The sequence below is a fragment of the Rattus norvegicus genome, chromosome 9 (genome assembly GCF_036323735.1).
Source record: "Rattus norvegicus strain BN/NHsdMcwi chromosome 9, GRCr8, whole genome shotgun sequence".
NCBI lineage: Eukaryota > Metazoa > Chordata > Mammalia > Rodentia > Muridae > Rattus > Rattus norvegicus.
The window spans coordinates 31118162-31136573 of record NC_086027.1 but is presented as its reverse complement, the minus strand read 5'-3'; the positions used below and the strand labels follow the sequence as shown (position 1 = coordinate 31136573).

General features: G+C 44.3%; 1 protein-coding gene and 1 long non-coding RNA gene across 7 annotated transcripts in view; one reads left to right on the top strand and one right to left on the bottom strand.

Moving 5' to 3' along the window:
• The window catches only part of LOC102550123 (uncharacterized), a 30980-nt gene that overhangs the window by 5069 nt on the left and 7499 nt on the right, over nucleotides 1-18412 (top strand). For 2 of the 6 annotated variants that reach the window (XR_594325.4, XR_001839776.3), the window contains 2 exons: nucleotides 5945-6040; nucleotides 6162-6426. The exons of 2 other annotated variants lie outside the window; for them this stretch is intronic. This is a non-coding gene — a long non-coding RNA (uncharacterized LOC102550123). Of the gene's footprint in view, nucleotides 1-5944; nucleotides 6427-18412 lie in introns of those variants that run through there. 2 more of the 6 variants (XR_005489064.2, XR_005489063.2) reach the window with 1 other exon arrangement.
• The window catches only part of Gsta3l1 (glutathione S-transferase alpha 3 like 1), a 13271-nt gene continuing 2435 nt past the window's right edge, over nucleotides 7577-18412 (bottom strand). The window contains exons 3-7 of the mRNA XM_343545.9: nucleotides 15908-15959; nucleotides 14510-14642; nucleotides 11697-11838; nucleotides 9816-9947; nucleotides 7577-7990 (exon numbers count right to left, since the gene is read on the bottom strand). Coding sequence (XP_343546.4) covers nucleotides 7820-7990; nucleotides 9816-9947; nucleotides 11697-11838; nucleotides 14510-14642; nucleotides 15908-15959 — 630 coding nt within the window. The 3' untranslated portion in view covers nucleotides 7577-7819. The remainder of the gene's footprint in view (nucleotides 7991-9815; nucleotides 9948-11696; nucleotides 11839-14509; nucleotides 14643-15907; nucleotides 15960-18412) is intronic.

Below are 18412 nucleotides of genomic sequence, written 5' to 3'. Positions count from 1 at the left end.
TTCCCATGCGACTCCAGTTTTGCTTTCTAGGCTGGAAATAGTAATTAGGATGAACCGTCTGCCCTCTGTTATACAACAGCAATCAAGGTATTCAAGAAAGCTCCAGAATTCTCTGAGGTGAGGAATAATAGAATTCCCTCAAAGACACATGGGCCTAATATATACATTAAACATGTGGCATTTGTTTGATGATCCTTTTCTACACACACAAGGATTTGAAGAAGTAATGTGACTACTTTTGAGAACTATTCTGCTCCTAGGGATTTAAACCCCGGAAGAGTCGCAGGAGCACCGGCATCAAGACATAAGGCTGTGGAGTCAGTCCCATCCTGAAGTCTGCCTTTGGGTTCTCCTGGTTCTCCTTCCCACATCCTGCTTCTGCACACTCATCCTAGCCTTCTCTCTCTCTCTCTCTCTCTCTCTCTCTCTCTCTCTCTCTCTCTCTCTCTCTCTCCCTCTCCCTCTCCCTCTCCCTCTCCCTCTCCCTCTCCCTTCTCCCCCATCTCTCTCTGTCTGTCTGTCTCTCTCCCTCTCCCTCTCTATCTGTCTCTCTCCCCCTCCCCTTCCCCCTCCCTCTCCCCTCCCTCCCTTCTCTCTCTCCCCTCTCCCCCTCCCCTTCCCCTCCCCTCCCTCCCTCCCCTCTCCCTCTCCCTCTCCCTCTGTCTCCCCTGTCAGACTGAGAACTCTTTTCTATTCAAAATAAAACAAGAACCCTCTTGGAACGCTTTATTATTTCCATGACACAACTGGGTGAATGATGGTTCCTTTTATCTCGCAGTGGATTTAGAGTGTGGTCTTTGTTGTTGTTGGTTGGTGCTGAGAGTTGGAGCACAGTCTCTCTTGGGACGTCTGTAGCACTTAAACACCCCTCCACCAAGACACACCATCAGCCCCAGAAGCAGGGTTAAGATACGGCTCAGAATTGGTGCTCTGAGATTCTCCTACAGAAGTGTCAGAAGATGGGAGCAGCTGCAACACGCCCCCCCTTCAGTAATTCTAACTGAACCCAGAGAACATCTCTACGTATGCCCTTGGCATTCCACGATGTGGAACAAGATTGCTCTTAGGTGGAGGGAGCTTGTCACCTGAGCTCTAGCCATTAGCTACTGCCTGCTCTCGTGGAAGCCAAGAGTGGAGCCCAGGATGGGGTGAAGTGCAGCCTTCTACCTTTGCCATCTTGTCAGACTGCCTACCTATGATCCACACCAACCGAGACCCATTCCGTGTGGCCTCAGCACTTCTGTCATTCTGGAGAAATACAGAAATAAAATATGTAGGATTTCAAATGAAGCTTAGCTAATAAACATCCCGAAGAGTAAGTGGCCTTGACCATCTACCAGCATAATTTCAAAGTTGTTACACATGAGTATTATTTTAAGCTATCTGCAATGGGACTGTGCATGGTGACGGGAGACACATAGTAGTGCTACTGTGGTCTGATGTGTGTTTCCCTAATGGAAATGGTGAGACTAAGTTGGAGGCTAGTGAAAACAGAAAGTTCTGCCCGACTCTCACTCCTGGTTCCGATCCTACAGCGTTTGGGAACTGCAGATCCCAGAGGAAAGCCGACAGGTTCTATGGTAATGGTTGTTTCCGTAGGTAGAGTACGGGAAGAAATGGTGGGAGGGAGAGGCAGGTCAGCAGTCCGTCTGTCCAGCCCACTAATCAGTCAGGACAGCCTGAGTTATTCTCACTGGATCCTAAGCCTGGTTCTCAACAACCAGAGAAACTCAGAGTGCCTCAGGTCTTCCAGGTCTATCCTGCTTTGGGAAGATTTATTTCTAAAGAGTCAAATCTCAGGGATTTTTTGACATTAAAGGAAAACAAAAGCAAACAGTCTTGACTCTTTCCTTTCTGGTCCACATGGCTACTTTACTTCTCTGCTCACCAGGAAAAGATGGGTTGAAGGAGCATGCATGTATACAGAATGTTAATGTTTGGTTCATTTTTTGAGATAGAATTTACTCTGAAATCCAGGCTGGCCTGAAATTCACTATGTAGCCCAGGCTGGCCCCAAAGCCACAGGAATCCTTTCTGCCTCAGCCTTCCAAGGGCTGAGTTATAAATGTGAACCAAAATATCTCATTTTTAAAAGCAACACATACCACTGTGCTAATACTGTAACTATTATTAATGTACATGTATACAACAAAGCAGATTTTAAGGAAGAATACCAATATTATAGGATTAATTAGCAATCATTTCGTGTATAACCAGTTTATTAAAAAGTGACATATTTCCATGATACAGAACAATGATACTTCTAACAAATGCCTGTAACCCTGAGGACATTTATTTTCACATAGGAGGTCTTAAAAGGGAATAGAGTCAGGAGTGGAATTCATTCTGCCTGAAGCTCTACTCTCCTCCAGCCCGTATTGCACAGGTCCCGGGTCAGTGCAGTGCTCTGGGATCAAGCCATTTATCCTGACTAAGGAAGTGTTTGAGCTCAAATACTCACAACTCTACCTCTGAGTAACAGCGAGGTTTTAGATCACACACACACACACACACACACACACACACACACACACACACACTCACACACACACACACACACACACGCCATGCAGCAACCTACATTGTATCCCAGGCTTGCCCGATAGAGCAAGTTTGTGCCAGCCAGGTCCTTTCCATCAGTAAGCTTAGCACAGAGGCTTCACTTCTCCAATGCCCTTCACTGTGATGCTCTTCCAAAGCCCACCAGTGTTCACTGAGCTCCTCTGGGGGGTGACAGTTTCTCCTGAGTGAACCTTGATTTCGAGTTGTAAAGAGAACAGTTTGGAGGTTTTGTTTGCTTGTGTGCTACCTAGCTAAGCCTTCTTTGTGCTGGGCACAGTGATCTTCCAAGTGTGGGGCAGACCTGTATGAGCACCACTTGAGAGAGATTAGAAGAGCAGATTCTCAGGCCCTACTCCACAGCCAGTGACTCTGGAACCCTGGATGTAGGGTCAGTGCTCATGTCCCCAGCAGCTCTAGTACAGGAAGCTTGACAGTCTGTGCTACACTTGATCCTACATAACACACACATCAGGACTCTAAGACCCAGTGTAATCTCTAAACTGTGAGCACCATCGATATAAGAAAATGAAGTACAGACTTTCAGAATGTCTCCGCACAGACTAAAGACTCTCATCACCAAAGAGAGGAACAGGGGTGGACAGCAAGGAGTGACTGGACCAAAACCACCCTGAAAGCCAGCAGCAGAAACACTGAACCTGGCATCTCCATGTCTGGTATGTGGAGCTTGTGGTGGCTTCATCTGAGCTATAATAAGCTTCGGCGGCCTTGCCTTGTCAGCTCTTGCCACCCACAGCACATGTAACCTCTCTCTTGGGCCCGCGTCACTCTGTGCCTGACATTTCCCACATCTTGAGGGCTCACCTTCACAGTTCACTCGGTTTCCTCCAGGGACTTTTTGCAGAGACTATGACCCAGTCACACATGGCCTGGCTTCTGCAGCCTTTCTGATGATGGGGAGAAGGAATGAAAACCTATAAGACAGGATCACAGTCTGGAAGTGAGTGTTTAGGGTTATGTAAGAAGTCTTCACAGAATACTATTCTCCACAGATTGTGGGGCAGGATGTGTTCAGGAAGAGATGTGGAGGAGGGTACTAAAAAGAGGAAAGCCATGTTTGCCCTGTTCCTCATTAAGCATAAACCCATGAGAAATGCAGTTGTGAACTGCATCATATAGAGCCCTTTCTGCCTTCCTCTGTGGTACTAGCGTCAAGTTTCACAAGTGACTTTCACATGTCCTTGATCTTGCCCCAATAACCAAGAATAAATACCTTCTGTTCAAGCTACACAGAGCCCCACACTTAGTCCTGCCTTAGTCCTAAGTGGGGGACCTTTTAAATTCAAGGGCAGTTGTGGAGCCTTGAAAGAAGCCATCAGCATTTTTGTGGGTCTTCGAAGCCCTTCTGTGTTCTCTTTAGAATACAGTTTGCCCACCCACCCCAATTCTGATACTTTTTCTTTATTTGATCTCACAGAGGTGGCCTCTTGTCTGCCATCCTCACTGGGATATATTTATTTTGAGGCAAAGAGGTTTCCTGAGTCTCACATTCCTGATACTTTGTTTCAGCCCAGCCCGGTAGATATAGAGCTACCAGCCTTGGGCTGACCTCTCTGAAATCAACCTAAGCAAATGTGCAAATCTTTCTTCCTTTAGATAGATTTTTTTAAAGTAATTAAGTCTGCCCCTCTGAGACGTACTTCTGCTAGCTAGGCTCCTCTTCCTGCAGGTGCCATAACCTCCCCAAACAGGGCCACCAGCTGGGGAACAAGCGTTTAAGTTCATGAATCCACAGGAAACACTTCTCCTTCCCACAGCTAGCTATTAGCTACCTGTTACTGTTCAGTGCTGACAACTGAACCCAGGGCCTTGCACATGCTGGACAAACACTCTGTCTGCCACTGAGCTCCATCCCCAGCCCAGATCCTGTGACTCTATCTACAAAGTTAAATACATATTAACAAATGAAATCCAGAGAAAATGTTTCTAATTCCTTCTGGAAGCTGCCCACCCCGCCCCCGTGTGCTGAAAGCCACAAACTTCGCCTCACTTTGGTACACATTTTCATTTTCCAGAAATTATTCCAATAGAGAAGTATGCAAAGCCTAATGTTCACTGTGGCTGTGTTTCTAATACAAAATATAATAAGGTGATAATAGGAGATATAATGAGCTTAAAAACTAAGGCTGCGTAGAAAGCCACCAGAAAAGAGGTGTAAATATTTTATCTATTTAATGGAATTCTGAGCAGGCATTTGTGTATAATGCTTTAAAGGGCATGGAAATTAATAATGTCATCATAAAGTATGTCAGGACCAAAATATACCAAATATAGTTTGTCTCAATGTTTAAAGATACCTGTTGCAAAAACAAAAAACAAAAACAAAAAAACAAGATAGGATGGAAATACTTCAGGTATCAGTAGTATTTTGTCCTGAATTATAGCCTCCTGAGTGGTTTCATGCTTTTTTGTTGCTGGAGAATTTTCTAGAGTGGCTCTGCATTTACCTAGTGTGGTGACCTTTACTTGTATGGAGAGGTACCAAAAACAACTGTGCAGCTATGTCCCTGAACTAAGATGAGCTTTGATGCTGGGAAGGATCAAAAGTCATGAATGATGAAGTGGGGACCCAGTTCCCACTGCACTACTCCTTGGCTTTCTTTTCTCTTTTAAAAATGTGTGTGTGTGTGTGTGTGTGTGTGTGTGTGTGGTGTGTGTCTGTGTGTGTGGTGTGTGTCTGTGCGTGGTGTGTGTGTGTGTGTGTCTGTGTTTCTATGTGGGTGTGTGTGTGTGCATGTGTGTGTGCGTGTGTGTAGTGTATATGTGTGGTGTGATGTGGTGTGTGTGTGTACGTGCATGTGTGTGAGGGGGTGTGTCTGTGTCTGTGGTATGTGCATTTGTGTGTGCGCGTGTGTGTGTGTGTGTGTGTGTGTGTGTGTGTGTGTGTGTGTGTACATATGCCTACAGAGGCCAGAAGAGTTGATGGGACCCCTTGGAGCTTGAGTTGCACATCATTTGTTGGTATGAGCAGCTCCATGGATGCAGGAACGGAACTCTGGTCCTCTGGAAGAGCAGCAAGCGCCCCTCACCGCCGAGCCAGCTCTCCAGCACCCCTGACAGTTCTTTCGAGTTACTGCTCTTCAGTATCTTTTAAAACCTTACATTTCTCCCTGACCTTTCTCCCTTCAGCCCTCAGCTGAGCCTTTCCGAACAGCAGGTCTGGTTTCTCTCAGCTGTTCATGGAATGTTTTTAAGCTGCTTCTGAGAAATTGGGACACAGGAAAATGAGTCTACCCTTCCTTCCTCTAAGGAGGGCTGTGACAGAGCCCTCAGAGACCACAGTACAGGGACATGACAGGGTGGTACATGGCACTCCTGTCCCTCAGAGTGACTGCCCCTCTTTCTTCCTCTTCTTTTTACTCAGCTTCATGATGATCCTGAGACTTGTCCTGCTGCTGCTGTAGCATCCAGAGAAGCGGAGAGCCAAACTCCCACCATGCTGCTGGGCCTGGCAGAGCAGGTTCTTTTTTTTACACGAAACTTAAAGCATAGGCTTTAGATGTTTCCATTTGTTAATTCTGGTCTTTCCTGAAATGTTATGTGCTCATTTGGTTTGTCTCCTTCTTTTACATGAAAATTAGGGGCTGGATATTTTTTACTTTCGACAATTCCAAACACTTATCACTCAGATAAGTTTAAGTTAAATTGCAACCTGTCAGAGGATGGGACTCCTGGAGTGGACCACAGGGACTGCGAAGGAGCTGTGTGTGACTTTGTACATTAGGGGTTCTATCTGCATTGTTGGGGGTGGAGTGTGTTTGTATTGAAGGAATTCTGTTCTCAGCACATCAACGTCCTGACAGAATGTACTCAGTATTCAAATAAAATGCATCGTATTCTAAGTCACTTCTGTGTCTGTGTCTTTTCTAGAAACTCAGTCACTCAATCATGTTGAACAGGTTGGTTATTAGTAAAACGGATGTCAAGGGAGGGCTGTTGACACCAGATCTCCATGCCTCTCAGGAGCAGTTCCCTGTCTCCCAAGCCCCTGTAAAGTCACTACTCCATTTGAAGAACTGTTGAAACTTGAAATGTCCAAGGCAGTTTAGGGACCAGATGGCCCATCCGGAGATCCCTGCCTTTTTTCTACTGTCTGCTCTGGTCTCTGGGAAACCTGTTCCTTTCTTGAGGACTCAGTTTCTCATCTCTATGGGAGGGGTGTTAATGGCTAGCTTGAAACCAGGCTCACAGTTTCAAGTCCTTCAGACTGCGACCTTTGTTGACATGGAAAGGGGTGGAGAGCTCCAACTCCTGGTCTGGTAGGCAAGAGTCCTTACTCTGCTTGTAAGTGCAGGCAGGATGTTACCCTTTTAGCCATAAGGAATTGAAGGAGGGAGAATACAAACCTATTAGTTAATTCACATAGCAAACCCTTCCCAACATCATTAGTGTGCTTTCAATGATCCCCCTTTTTTAAAAAGACAGACAGATCCCAGCAATGTCAAGCACATGGCTTCCAGCAGCCAGGCTGGAAATGGCAGGTAGTTTGCTTCCTTGGCAACAGGCAAGGTTGACAAGGGCTTCTATTCCCACTGTGATTGACCCTGAGGCCAAGGTGAGTTGTGGGATTGATGGTAGAAACACTTGCTGTGTCTGTAGGATACCCCCGTGATGGAGAAGCTGCTTGCAGTTGTGCTGCATCAAGGCAGTGAAAGTGAGAGATCAGGGTGTGTGTGTGTGTGTGTGTGTGTGTGTGTGTGTGTGTGTGTATGCGTGTGTGTGAGTGTGTGTGTGTGTAGGAGTGTGTGAATATGTGTTATTGTTGAGTTTTGTTTTTTAACCTTTGATGGTGACTATGATGTTTCAACAGCCAAGATTGCTTGATGGTAAACCTTATGACCTGAGTTCAGTCCCCAGGGTCTACAGGGCATGAGGAGAGTTGTTCTCTGATCTCCACACATGTGCCACAGCAAACACAGGTGTACACTCACACACACACACACACACACACACACACACACACACACACACACAAATGCAATAAAAACTCCTTGACTTTCACTTACGACATACAAGTTTATTCTAGGACCGTACAGAAGGCAGAGGACTCCTTGGGTTTTCTGGATCCAGTCTTGGTGGCACGTCTTATTTCAAACAGGAGTTGGTTGTTCTAGTTTATAAATACATTTTTAGTAGTTTATCTCTTTACACATTTAATATTTTCGTTACTAACATTCTAACATTGCTAACCTACTAACATTACTAACATTTACTACCATAACTTCAGCCTCTGTAACTGTTAATACTCAGCTATTATAGTGCTCATGTTTTTAAGGAACATGCCTTGTTCAAACTTGAATATGTCCTTTGCCGTGCCAATGGATTGCTCATCCAATGGAGGCTTCCTCTGGCTTCCAGGTTGAAGGAATCTGTTAATTGTAGGGATTTGGCTGGTTCTCACCTTGAAGTCCTACAATGTAAAAGCCAAGATCCATTAAAAGAGCATGTAGCAAAAGAAACACAAAGTAGCCATGCTGTTACAAATGAGAAAAGAACGGAGAAATTTGTGTCCCCTGGAGAGACAGGCTTGGTGGTTAAGAGAGCTTCTCATCTTTCCTGAGGACTGGGGGTTCAGTTACCAGCATTAAGTGACTCACTGATCACCTGCAACTCCTGCTCAAGGGGAGGCGACCTCTGTCCTGACCTCTTCCAGGACCTATACTCCTGTGTGAGTGTGAGTGTGTGTAAGTTGTGTATGGGTGTGCATACGTTGTGTGCATGTGTGCGTGTGTGAGCATGTCTCTATGCATATGTGAGTATGTGTGTTTGAGTGTGTGAGTATAGGTGTGTGGTATAGGTGAGTGTCTGTGTGTATGAAAGTATGTGTAAGTGTGTATGTGAGTGTGTGAGTGTGCAAACTGTAACAGAAACACATAATAAAATATGAATTCTACACTGCAAGAAGCAGGAAGGGTGATGGCCCTAACACTGTATGTTATTGCCAAGTGGTAATAGGTTGGGTGTTATTGACAATGCAACTAACTAGAACCATAAGCTATAACCAACTTTTCTCACTGTGAGAATTATATCCTAACGTCTTCCATGTGTAAGCACCTATTCCTGTCATGATGCTGTTGAAGCAAACATCAGAGCATCACAGTAAGGGCCACAGTGAGGCGAGTCCTTATTTTCTTGGACTTCCTAGACTGATTTCTTAAGCTTATTTTCTTAGTGTTTTTCATGTTGTTGTGTGAACGACAGCTTTACGGGGGGTTGCTGCATAAACTTATACAATGGAAGCGTCCTCGTGTGCATAGCCATCCCTCGGATATCACATGCTTCCGGCTTTCACTACTTAAAATAAGCACAATAACCAGGATCAGGAATTTTTTTTCCAGAAATATAAAAAAGGCAACATTGAAAAAAAAAAACACCCATAGTGAATCAAATAGCAATTCTAAATTCGTTTATATCATAATAGAAACTGGAAAAAAATTGTCGCTTTAGAATTGTAATGTCTAAAACATTTTAAGTTTTGCAGTGATTAAAGTTTGAGAGTTCAGCTGTGTAAATCAGATAGATTTAACTTCGAGTCCCAATCCTTGCACCAACTCACCATGTAGAAGTTTCCTAACTCCCCGAGTCCTCTCTGTTGACTTTGGGGGTGAATTAGTGAAAGGCTAAGTGTGTTTGGTTCTTGGTGCAATGGGAGGCATAGGATAAGCTTCATCAGTGAGCACTGTTGTTCTTAAGTAAGGGCTATGTCCCGTGATGCTGTCTGAAGTGCCTGCCCCCAGAGAAGAAAGCGACTCTTCGTTCTTGAAAAGGGGATCCTGCTGCATAGCCTACTCTGGCTTTGAACCAAGATTCTCCTGCCTCAGCGTCTACAGAACTACAACTGCAGTTACACACCACCGCGGCTTCGGCTTAGGAAACAGTGCATGCGCGCCGCCACACCAGCTGAAGAAGCGGCTTTATTAAGGTTCTGCTACATCTCAGTGCTAGAGATTCGATTCCACCAAGAAACCTCTCTCCAGTCCCTGAGAGTGGTCTGGGTGGCGCTTACCTGTTTTCCCATATCTTTAACTTAGCACATTATGTGGAAGGTACCTCCCTGTGTCCCTGTTTTCTGGACTAGATGTCTCTAGTTAGTGGCATCTTTATATATTCTAGCACAGGTTGTGGCATAAAGATGAAAGTGACTTCTTAAATAATAAAGTGCGACCGAGTGAAGGAATAAATAAATAACATGTTCATTCTCTCTGAAGTCCCCTAGAGCTGTTAGACAGCATTACCTGTAGCAGAGGGAAGCCCGAGAGAACACTGGCGTGGCATTCTTCAGCCATTAAGATGACTTCAAGGAGCTGTACATCCGCCCAGCTCAGTCGATTGCCCACAAGAAAATCTTGCCCGTGGTCTCTTAGGGCCTGCGCGGTGGTTGGGATGAAGGAAGCAGAAGGTGAGGGCCAGTCTCAACATTCAAAGTGCTGTACGGCGGAAAATCTTTAAGAGGTTAGACCTTAGTAGTTGAGCTGTTCTCTGCTTCCAGCTAGCGTCACTTAAGTGAACTTAAGTCCCATCCTGTGTCTCCTGGGCTTTCTCTTAGTTTAAACCATTCAGTGAGCACAGGGAATCCTTGTGCCTCCCTTGTAAGTCATGCACCATCCTGGTCTGGTGGCTCTTCATCACTCGTAGTGATACCCGTGTGTGGACCCTTACCTTAGGCGTGCTGTCTTAAGAAGATTCTCTGTGTACAAGGACAGTGTCCTCAGAGGGACACAAATCCATTTTTTTCCCGACAAGTTTTTTTCTAATACAGTTGTAAATTATGTGTCAGGTTGGTTTAAAATTGATGGATGCAAAAATGGAATAGACTAGAATAATATATATTCTAGCCCCAAAATTGTATGTTCTTTGTTATAGACTTGCATGGGTGATCGATATTTGTAGAGCTGTGAATGCAAATGTTGACTTTTATATGCCATTGGCCAAGTTCTTCTAAGTTATAATTTCTTGTCTGTAAGTGGAATAATAATAGCACCTCTTTCTTGGAATTAATGAGTATTAAAAGGTAGTGCTTACAAAATGCAAATGGCCCCACTCTTAGCCCTCAGTAGAGATGATTCTCATTGTTATTGATGTTGCTAGAAAATTTGATGTTGTTACTACTTTCAGACATGAGAGAAGCCTCTGTACTTCATGGTATTCTAGGGTGAAGTAGCAGTGTTATAGGATATAGCGTTGCTGAATGAAGGCCTGGGTGTTATCCCCAACACTGCCACAAAAAGAAACACACACACACACACACACACACACTCACACTCACACTCACACACACTCACACACACTCACACTCACACTCACACACACTCACACACTCACACACACTCACACACACACACTCACACACTCACACTCACACACAAACTCACACACATAATCACACACACACTCACACACACACTCACACAAACTCACACACACATTCACACACTCACACACACTCACATACACACACACTCACACACTCACACACACACTCACACACTCACACACACACTTACACAAACTCACACACATAATCACACACACTCACACACATAATCACACACTCACACACACTCTCACACACACTCACACAACACACTCATACGCACACTCACACACTCATATGCACACACACACACTCACACACACACACATACACGAGAAGGGGAAGGGAGGAGAGAAAGAAAAAGGAAAGAGGGAAGGAAGGAGGGAAGGAAGGAGGGAAGGAAGGAGGGAAGGAAGGAAAGGAAAGGAAAAATAGGAAAGGAAAGATAGGAAGGAGAGAAAGAGAATGGGATGAAGGAAGGAAAAGGAAGGAAGGGAAAAGAAAGGAAGATAGGGAAGGAAGAAGGAAAATGAGGGAAGAAAGGAAAGAAAAAGGAAGGAAGGAAAAGAAAGGGAAGGAAGGAAGGAAAGAAGGAGAAAAAGAGAGGAAGAGAGAGGAACTAAAGAAAGAAAGGGAAGGGGAAACCTCAGAGAAAGGAAGACAAGCAGGCTTGTTTCCTACAAGTGAGGGATGACGGTCAAGCTTTCACAGAGCTTTTGCAATCTTTCGTCCACCGAAGAAGTTCTGCTCTGTTTCGTTAGCCGTCCTCTCTCTTTGATTCGAGCTGAAGGTCATGGCTCACCTTCTCGTAAACCGGGAAGAATCTTGTTGTGGCTCTTTGGAGGATGTACTCCAGGTTCATCTCCTTCTCTTCCGGCAGAGAGAGCGGGAAGTACATTATCATGTCGCTCAGGTCCCTCAAGCCTTCTACGTACATATCAATCCTAGGGAAAGGGTGGTCATTTACAAGAACCCCCAAGACAGAGAAGAACATTGCATGGACCAGTGATACATTTTACATAGTGCCTTAATCTCATGCACCTGGTTATCAGGGTCCCCACAGGATTTTGTGTTGTGAACTTCAGTCAAGCATTTATATCAGCAAGCGGTTCTTGAGGATGTTAACAAAGTTCAATCTGAAACCAGTGTGGTGATATAAGCCTGGAATCCCAGTCCTCAGAAGGCTGAGGAGGGAGAGGGGGAGGAGAGATCCTGGGCTATGTAGCAAAACCCTGCCCCTCCCAGATTAGTGTGTGAGCAATTACATGTACGTTCATATTAGTTATGTAGTACCACTATTAATAAGATACAATATGCTCACAGAGAGTCTTAAAGTAACAGTGAAGTAATGCAGTGTGTAAATGTGGTATTTATGGTATTTGTCTGTTTAAATACAGCACACCGAAGGTGCATGTGACTGAAGAGAGATCTAGGGTCCTCAGTCAAGCTCAAACCCTCTCCTCTCAGATCCAAGATTCTCAACTACTCAGAATGTCATTTTTAAAGGGTCCAGAGTTTGTTCCACCAGGCCTTATTTGCCACTGTCAGAATGAATGGAAAAATGGACACGAAGACCCAGTGAAGAAACTCGTGGGGTTTCACATGATATGTCTTATCCTGATCTAAAATGGATCTCTGATCTTTTTGAGTAACAGGTCCTGAAGCTTCACCCTGAGGTAGTACCTAGTGTCTGAAAATGGTCTTGAATTCTTGTGCTTCTTGTAGGTTGATGTCATTACGCAGGAGAAGGCAGACAAATTAGGTCCAGGCCATGATTGGACAGTAAAATCTAAGGTGGGGGAAAAAGCTTTTGTAAAGTGGGAGAGAAGGAGAAGAGAGGAAGAATCCAGATGGAGACAGAGAAGAATGACCCAGATCCGGGTGGTTTTAAATTGCCAAGGTAGTTGGGAGGGATTTCTGTAGGCAAATTTATCTTATCTAGGTGGGTGGTTCAAATCCTTATCAATTGGTTATGAGTTTATTGTGTGGATGTATTGTGGATTTAGAATTTAACATGTGAATCTGATTGCTGGGTTACAGTTTGTTGAGTCTTGATATTACTGGGTAGTTGGGAATTTATACCTTCACTACCAGAGGGCGGTTGCTGGGAGTGTGGGCAGAGTCCATGGCATAGGCCAGACAGCTGCTGTTGGACTTCTGAGTCTTGATTTTACTGGGTAGCTGGAACCAGAGAGTTCGCAGCTAACAGAGCTGCCAGGAGAGATGCTAATCTGAGATAAATTAGTGCCAGTTCCAATGGACCTCTGGAGCCAGAACTAGCAACCACCAGGGTACACACAAGAACCAGTTCCACCACGTTTTTTACTTTTATTGAAACAGCTTCTGCCTTGGATATAGTCAGAAGAGATTTGGCAAAAACTACTAAAATAAGGGGGTGGGGCTGGCAGTGAAGGTTAAGGTAAGATCACTCTAAAAATTGGCACTGCATCGATTTTCTTGCACTTGTCTTAAAATGCATTTTGAAACGATATCACGACAGATTTATTTAAAATACACCTCAGCTACCACTCATGGACTACTTCGTTCCCCAACTATGTTATCAAACTCCACACAGGAGTTTTCAGCTTTCAGTTTTCAGGAGACAAGCTTGGAGTTTATAGGTAGGGCTGCCCATCATGCCAGACCTAATACATGCTCACCACATGCTTCTAATGATGCTAAGTGTTGGTGTTCTGGTTTGGGGTGGTTTTAGATTTTGTCTGGGAGGCTGAGGGACGCAGCTGGTATAAGCAGAGACCGTGTGATTGTTTGTATGCACTTGGCCCAGGGAGTGGCATTATTTGGAAGTGTGGCCTCCTTGGAGGGAGTAGGTGTGGTCGTGGCCTTTAATACCCTTCTCCTAGCTGCCTGGAAGTCATATTTCTCCTAGCAGTCTCCAGAGGAAGATGCAGAACTCTCAGCTCCTCCTGAACCATGCCTGCCTGGATGCTGCCATGTTCCCGCCTTGATGATAACGGACTGAACCTCTGATTCTGTAAACCAGTCCTAATTAAATGTTGTCGTTACAAGAGTTGCCTTGGTCCTGTCTGCTCACAGCAGTAAAATCCTAAAACAGATCTGATGCCCAGTTTCCTATAACCACTTCCGGTCTTGGGTTTACAGGGTAAGGTGAACCTTTCCCCCAAAATAAATGTATGAGTCAGTGTTCTTCTGATTTATTTGTGCCTTCCATTCCCACCTCATAGAGGCAAACATGGCATCATGAGAAAACAGCTAACTCCTTCTACTAATGAAAGCCAAAAATACAGCTAGAAAAAAAACCAAAACTATAGCAATTTCCTGAATGAATTATTGCTAAAGGTAAGTGTTGTGGAATGAGATGTGTGTGTGTGTGTGTGTGTGTGTGTGTGTGTGTGTGTTAGAGAGAGAGAGAGAGAGAGAGAGAGAGAGAGAGAGAGAGAGAATTGCTAACCTTCTTCTTTAACACTTGTTATAATAGATTCTTCCACTCGAGCAAAAGTAGGCTTTCTATCAATCTATCACGAACTATATGCTATGAATGTGACTTCTAATGATGCTAAATTTGGTGGTTCTGGTTTGGGGCAGTTTTCTTTTGCTTTGGCTCTTGCTCTAAATAACAAAATGTCCTAGTACCAGGCTTGCTCTTCCTGGTTCCTTCCGTACAAGTCATACTTTGCAGCTACATATCTTAAGATGGCTCTGGTCTGCACCAAATTCATTCCATCGATTTCCACCATGGGCACTTGTTCATACATCAGGGTTCCACCTTGAAATACACAAAAGTAAGTTAGATTATATATTGGTCTTCAGAGAAGTAACTATATTTCCTTTCATTCTAAAGACTCTAAAAAAATAGGACCACATGGCTCACTTATCAATTTTAGAAATGAACAGGAGAAATATGTATGCATTTATCCACAAAAGATATACAGCATACAATATGATATTTGACATTTTAAAACAATTGTTTGGATATTTGGGACATTGTGGATACATTTGGATACATATTGGATACAAAGCATTCCTTCAGACCAGTCTCCTCCTTTCTACTTCCTCAGTGTCTTTCCCTATGGCTATGCCATTCATTCAGACACCTTTTACCCTCAACTGTAATTCTGAGCCCAGTTGGGCTTCTTACCTACCTGTCGTCCCTCTGGTAGCTTCCTGAAGTCCTATAGCACTGATTACATCTTTCTATCACTCACCATTGCTTGCCAAAGGACACACATGACTAATGACCCTCACTCTGAATTCAAAATCTTTCTTGCAATTTGCTCTATCTACAGGCGAGCTCTCATTTGGGGACAGTTATTTACTTGGGGCTTTTTTCTTCAACTTTCCCAAGATGCTCTGTAGCAAAGCAAACCAACCAAGAAATCACACGGAGATAAGGAATGCAGAATGGCTATGGTCCTTTCATTAGAAGAACTCTGTCTCTGTTTCTATTTGTCTCTCTCTGTCTCTGTTTCTGTCTCCCTCTCTCTCCCTCTCCCCCGACTCTCATTAAAGCAACAGTGAGGCTTACCCTATGCTTTTCCAATCACAATCTTTCAAGTTGGGTGGGTGGGGCTAGTCTCCTGTTCTCATTCAGTATCTAACAGGGAGTCTGAACCACATAACTTGCTCTAGCAGAGCAGATTCAATATAAAGACATTAGTGGTGTGTGGTGGCATTCAGGGGTAATCCCAACATTCCAATGAGGGTAGGAAGGACGGAGATTCAAGGTCATGCTCAGCTACGTGATGCGGTTCCTGTAGCCGAGGTTCTGAAACCTTGTCTCAAATATGTACTCCAGAAAGTACCACCTCAAGTCAGGGGGAAATTGAGAGTCATAATTATCACAGCTCAGAAAGTTGGGAGTGGGCTCCCCCTACCGGCAAGATTCCGGTGCAATAGAACTAGGATCCTAGTAGTTCCTGCCCACCTACCTTCCACGGTTCTCTTGGTGTATTACAGAGAGGAGCAGAAGAGGGAGACCCGTCTCAAGTTGGTCTCGGGCAACACTGAGAGTGAACAGGATTTTTCTCTTACCTTGGAGTAACTTCTCAAATTCTTCACGGGTTTCAAAAAGTTCCTCCTCAAACTGTAGAAGGAGACAAAGAACATAAGAATATGTTGCTTTCAGCAGGCCCATTGCTATTGCTCTTGATGGCACAGGAAAACTGAAAAGGATTTAAAGGCCTAATATCCTGTTAAGCCAGGAGTTAATGTATACCAGGACATGGTTCCTTGCTCGGCCTTCCTGAGTACTTGGACTGTTAAACTAAAGTGGGAGGTTGTGGAGACCTAGAGATGCAGCTCCCAGGCAGGGTCAGGTAAGGACTGCTGACAGGTGTAAGTAGGACCTGGGATGCCGCCCTTGAGAAGAAAATGCTTTTCTCACTTGGCCTTAAACTATGTTCTCCTGTGTGCAGTTTCTGTGGAAGCGGTTCTCATCCTCTCTTGGTTATGGCAAGTATATTTTGATATAAGAAGAGGGGTGATTTGTTATATGAATATTTTGAGAAGAAGCCTTTGTTTAGTCTTATTTCTTTGTCTAGTCTTGCCTCAGTTGTTTCTGATATGCTGGGAATAACGATCTTATGGTATCTGGCCAAAATGGAAATTGAGGTAATGCATATTCATATCTATATAAGGGTTAATAAAGCTTGCAACTGCGTGCAGTTTCTTCTGCCTTTGCTCTGCATCGCCTGTGTCCTGGTCATTTGCAACCGTACCCAGGGCCCCCAAGGCACTAGACATTAACAGGAGGTCACCTTTATTTCTGATTCTCAAAGACAAGTGTGACTTGAACTCTGAAATCCAACAGCCAGATTACAGGTTCTGAACTAGTAACCAAAATAAGTTTATGGCTGGGGGGTCACCACCTGTGAGGAGCTGTCTTACGGGGCTGTATGAGGAAGGTTGAGAACCTCTGCTCGAGAGCCCTTAGCAGGTAATTTCTTACTCTTACGCTCCTGTAATTCCCCATGCAGAGTAAAGGTTTCTCTTTAACTTTATTCATTTCTTTAGTGACTCCCTCCACTTTGTTTCTAAAGTTTGTCTAGTGCTTTAAATTGACTTGTGTTCCTTTCTTTGGCAAGCCAGACATTTCTTTTCGGAACTTTAATGTGTTCTCCCTCCATTGCCATCCCCCATCTTTTCTTCTGTACGTTCGTTGTGACGGTTGATCTGAGTTAGTGCACCCATGCACTAATGCATGTCACTACCTTGATACGCAGTTTGGAAATTCCTTGTGCCATTATTTTTATTTTGTTTTAAGTTCTTAAAAGAAGCTTTCGCTTATTTTTTTTTAATGTGTGCTTTACAGGAAACAAAACGCAAGAAGGCAAGAACAAAGTCACCCAGTCACAAACAGCTCAGTTTGATGTGTCCTTCTAGATCCTGCACATGCACATACACTTAGGTCTTTGAGATTAGTTGTTGTAACAATATAAAAAAATTTAAAAAAGTATATCGTTGTCTTTTATCCCCCTACATCCAGTACTGTAGTGCCCCAAGATGTCTGCTAGATATCTTGGCAGAAACACATCCCAACTCTGTGGCTGCCCAGTGTCTCCTGCCGCCACACACTTTCCTACACTCAAACTGTCACATAAAAGAACACACAACACAATAATCTTTGACCCAATTGATAAGATATAATTAACCACCTAAACATACAAAGACCGGTACCCTCCATCCCTTAAGAACATTTGCAACAACCTGTAAAGGTTCAGCATGGAATCTTAAAGTCACCCGCCATATTGTCCAGCCACAGCTTCTCTCCTCTCCTGTCCTCCTTTCCGTTCCAGTCTCCTCCTCTTCCTTCAAACTTCTCTCCCACCCACCCTTCCTCCTCATCCAATGAAAGGCCTCCTTCTAGCCTGTACCTGCCCCTCACCTGTATTTTACAAATTCAATGGGGAGAAGTTTCTGCTGAAGTCCATGAGTCTGACTAGGCAGCTGTCCTCTGGGCAGTGAAATTAGCATCAAAATACAGATAACTCCAGGGCAAACCACAACAGAGATTATACACATTGTAAATGTTTACCAACTAAAACCCTCATGCCTCCCCATGTCTTCCTTGGCAACATAGAAGACAGAAATGGCAGCCGGCCTCTCGATAGACATACTGGCAAATTCTGCATTCACTGAGTGAGTGCTCAGCTCACAAGGAAACACAAAGCAACAGACCACACTAAGCATAGCATTCCTAAGCTTATCATCAAGTCTACACACTAACATATGTAGAAGAAGGGGTGTCACCACTCAAAAAATGTATTCCTATAGAGCAGCTGGGAGATGCACCCACGGCAGAGGCTCTCAGGGTGTCTCCACACTGCTGCAGGCTTCGCCCCAAGAACCTCTCTGCCCCTCCACTCAGCGAACAGCATGAATTTCCTCACACTGTCCAGACATGACCTAACAGTTCCATGTTCAAGAGGAACCCTTTTTGTCAGTTCTACCTTATCACTAGCTGTAGTTTTAACCATGTGCTCTCCTTTAGGATGTAACATTCAGATGATGAGAAATGAACTCTGTGTACAACGAATG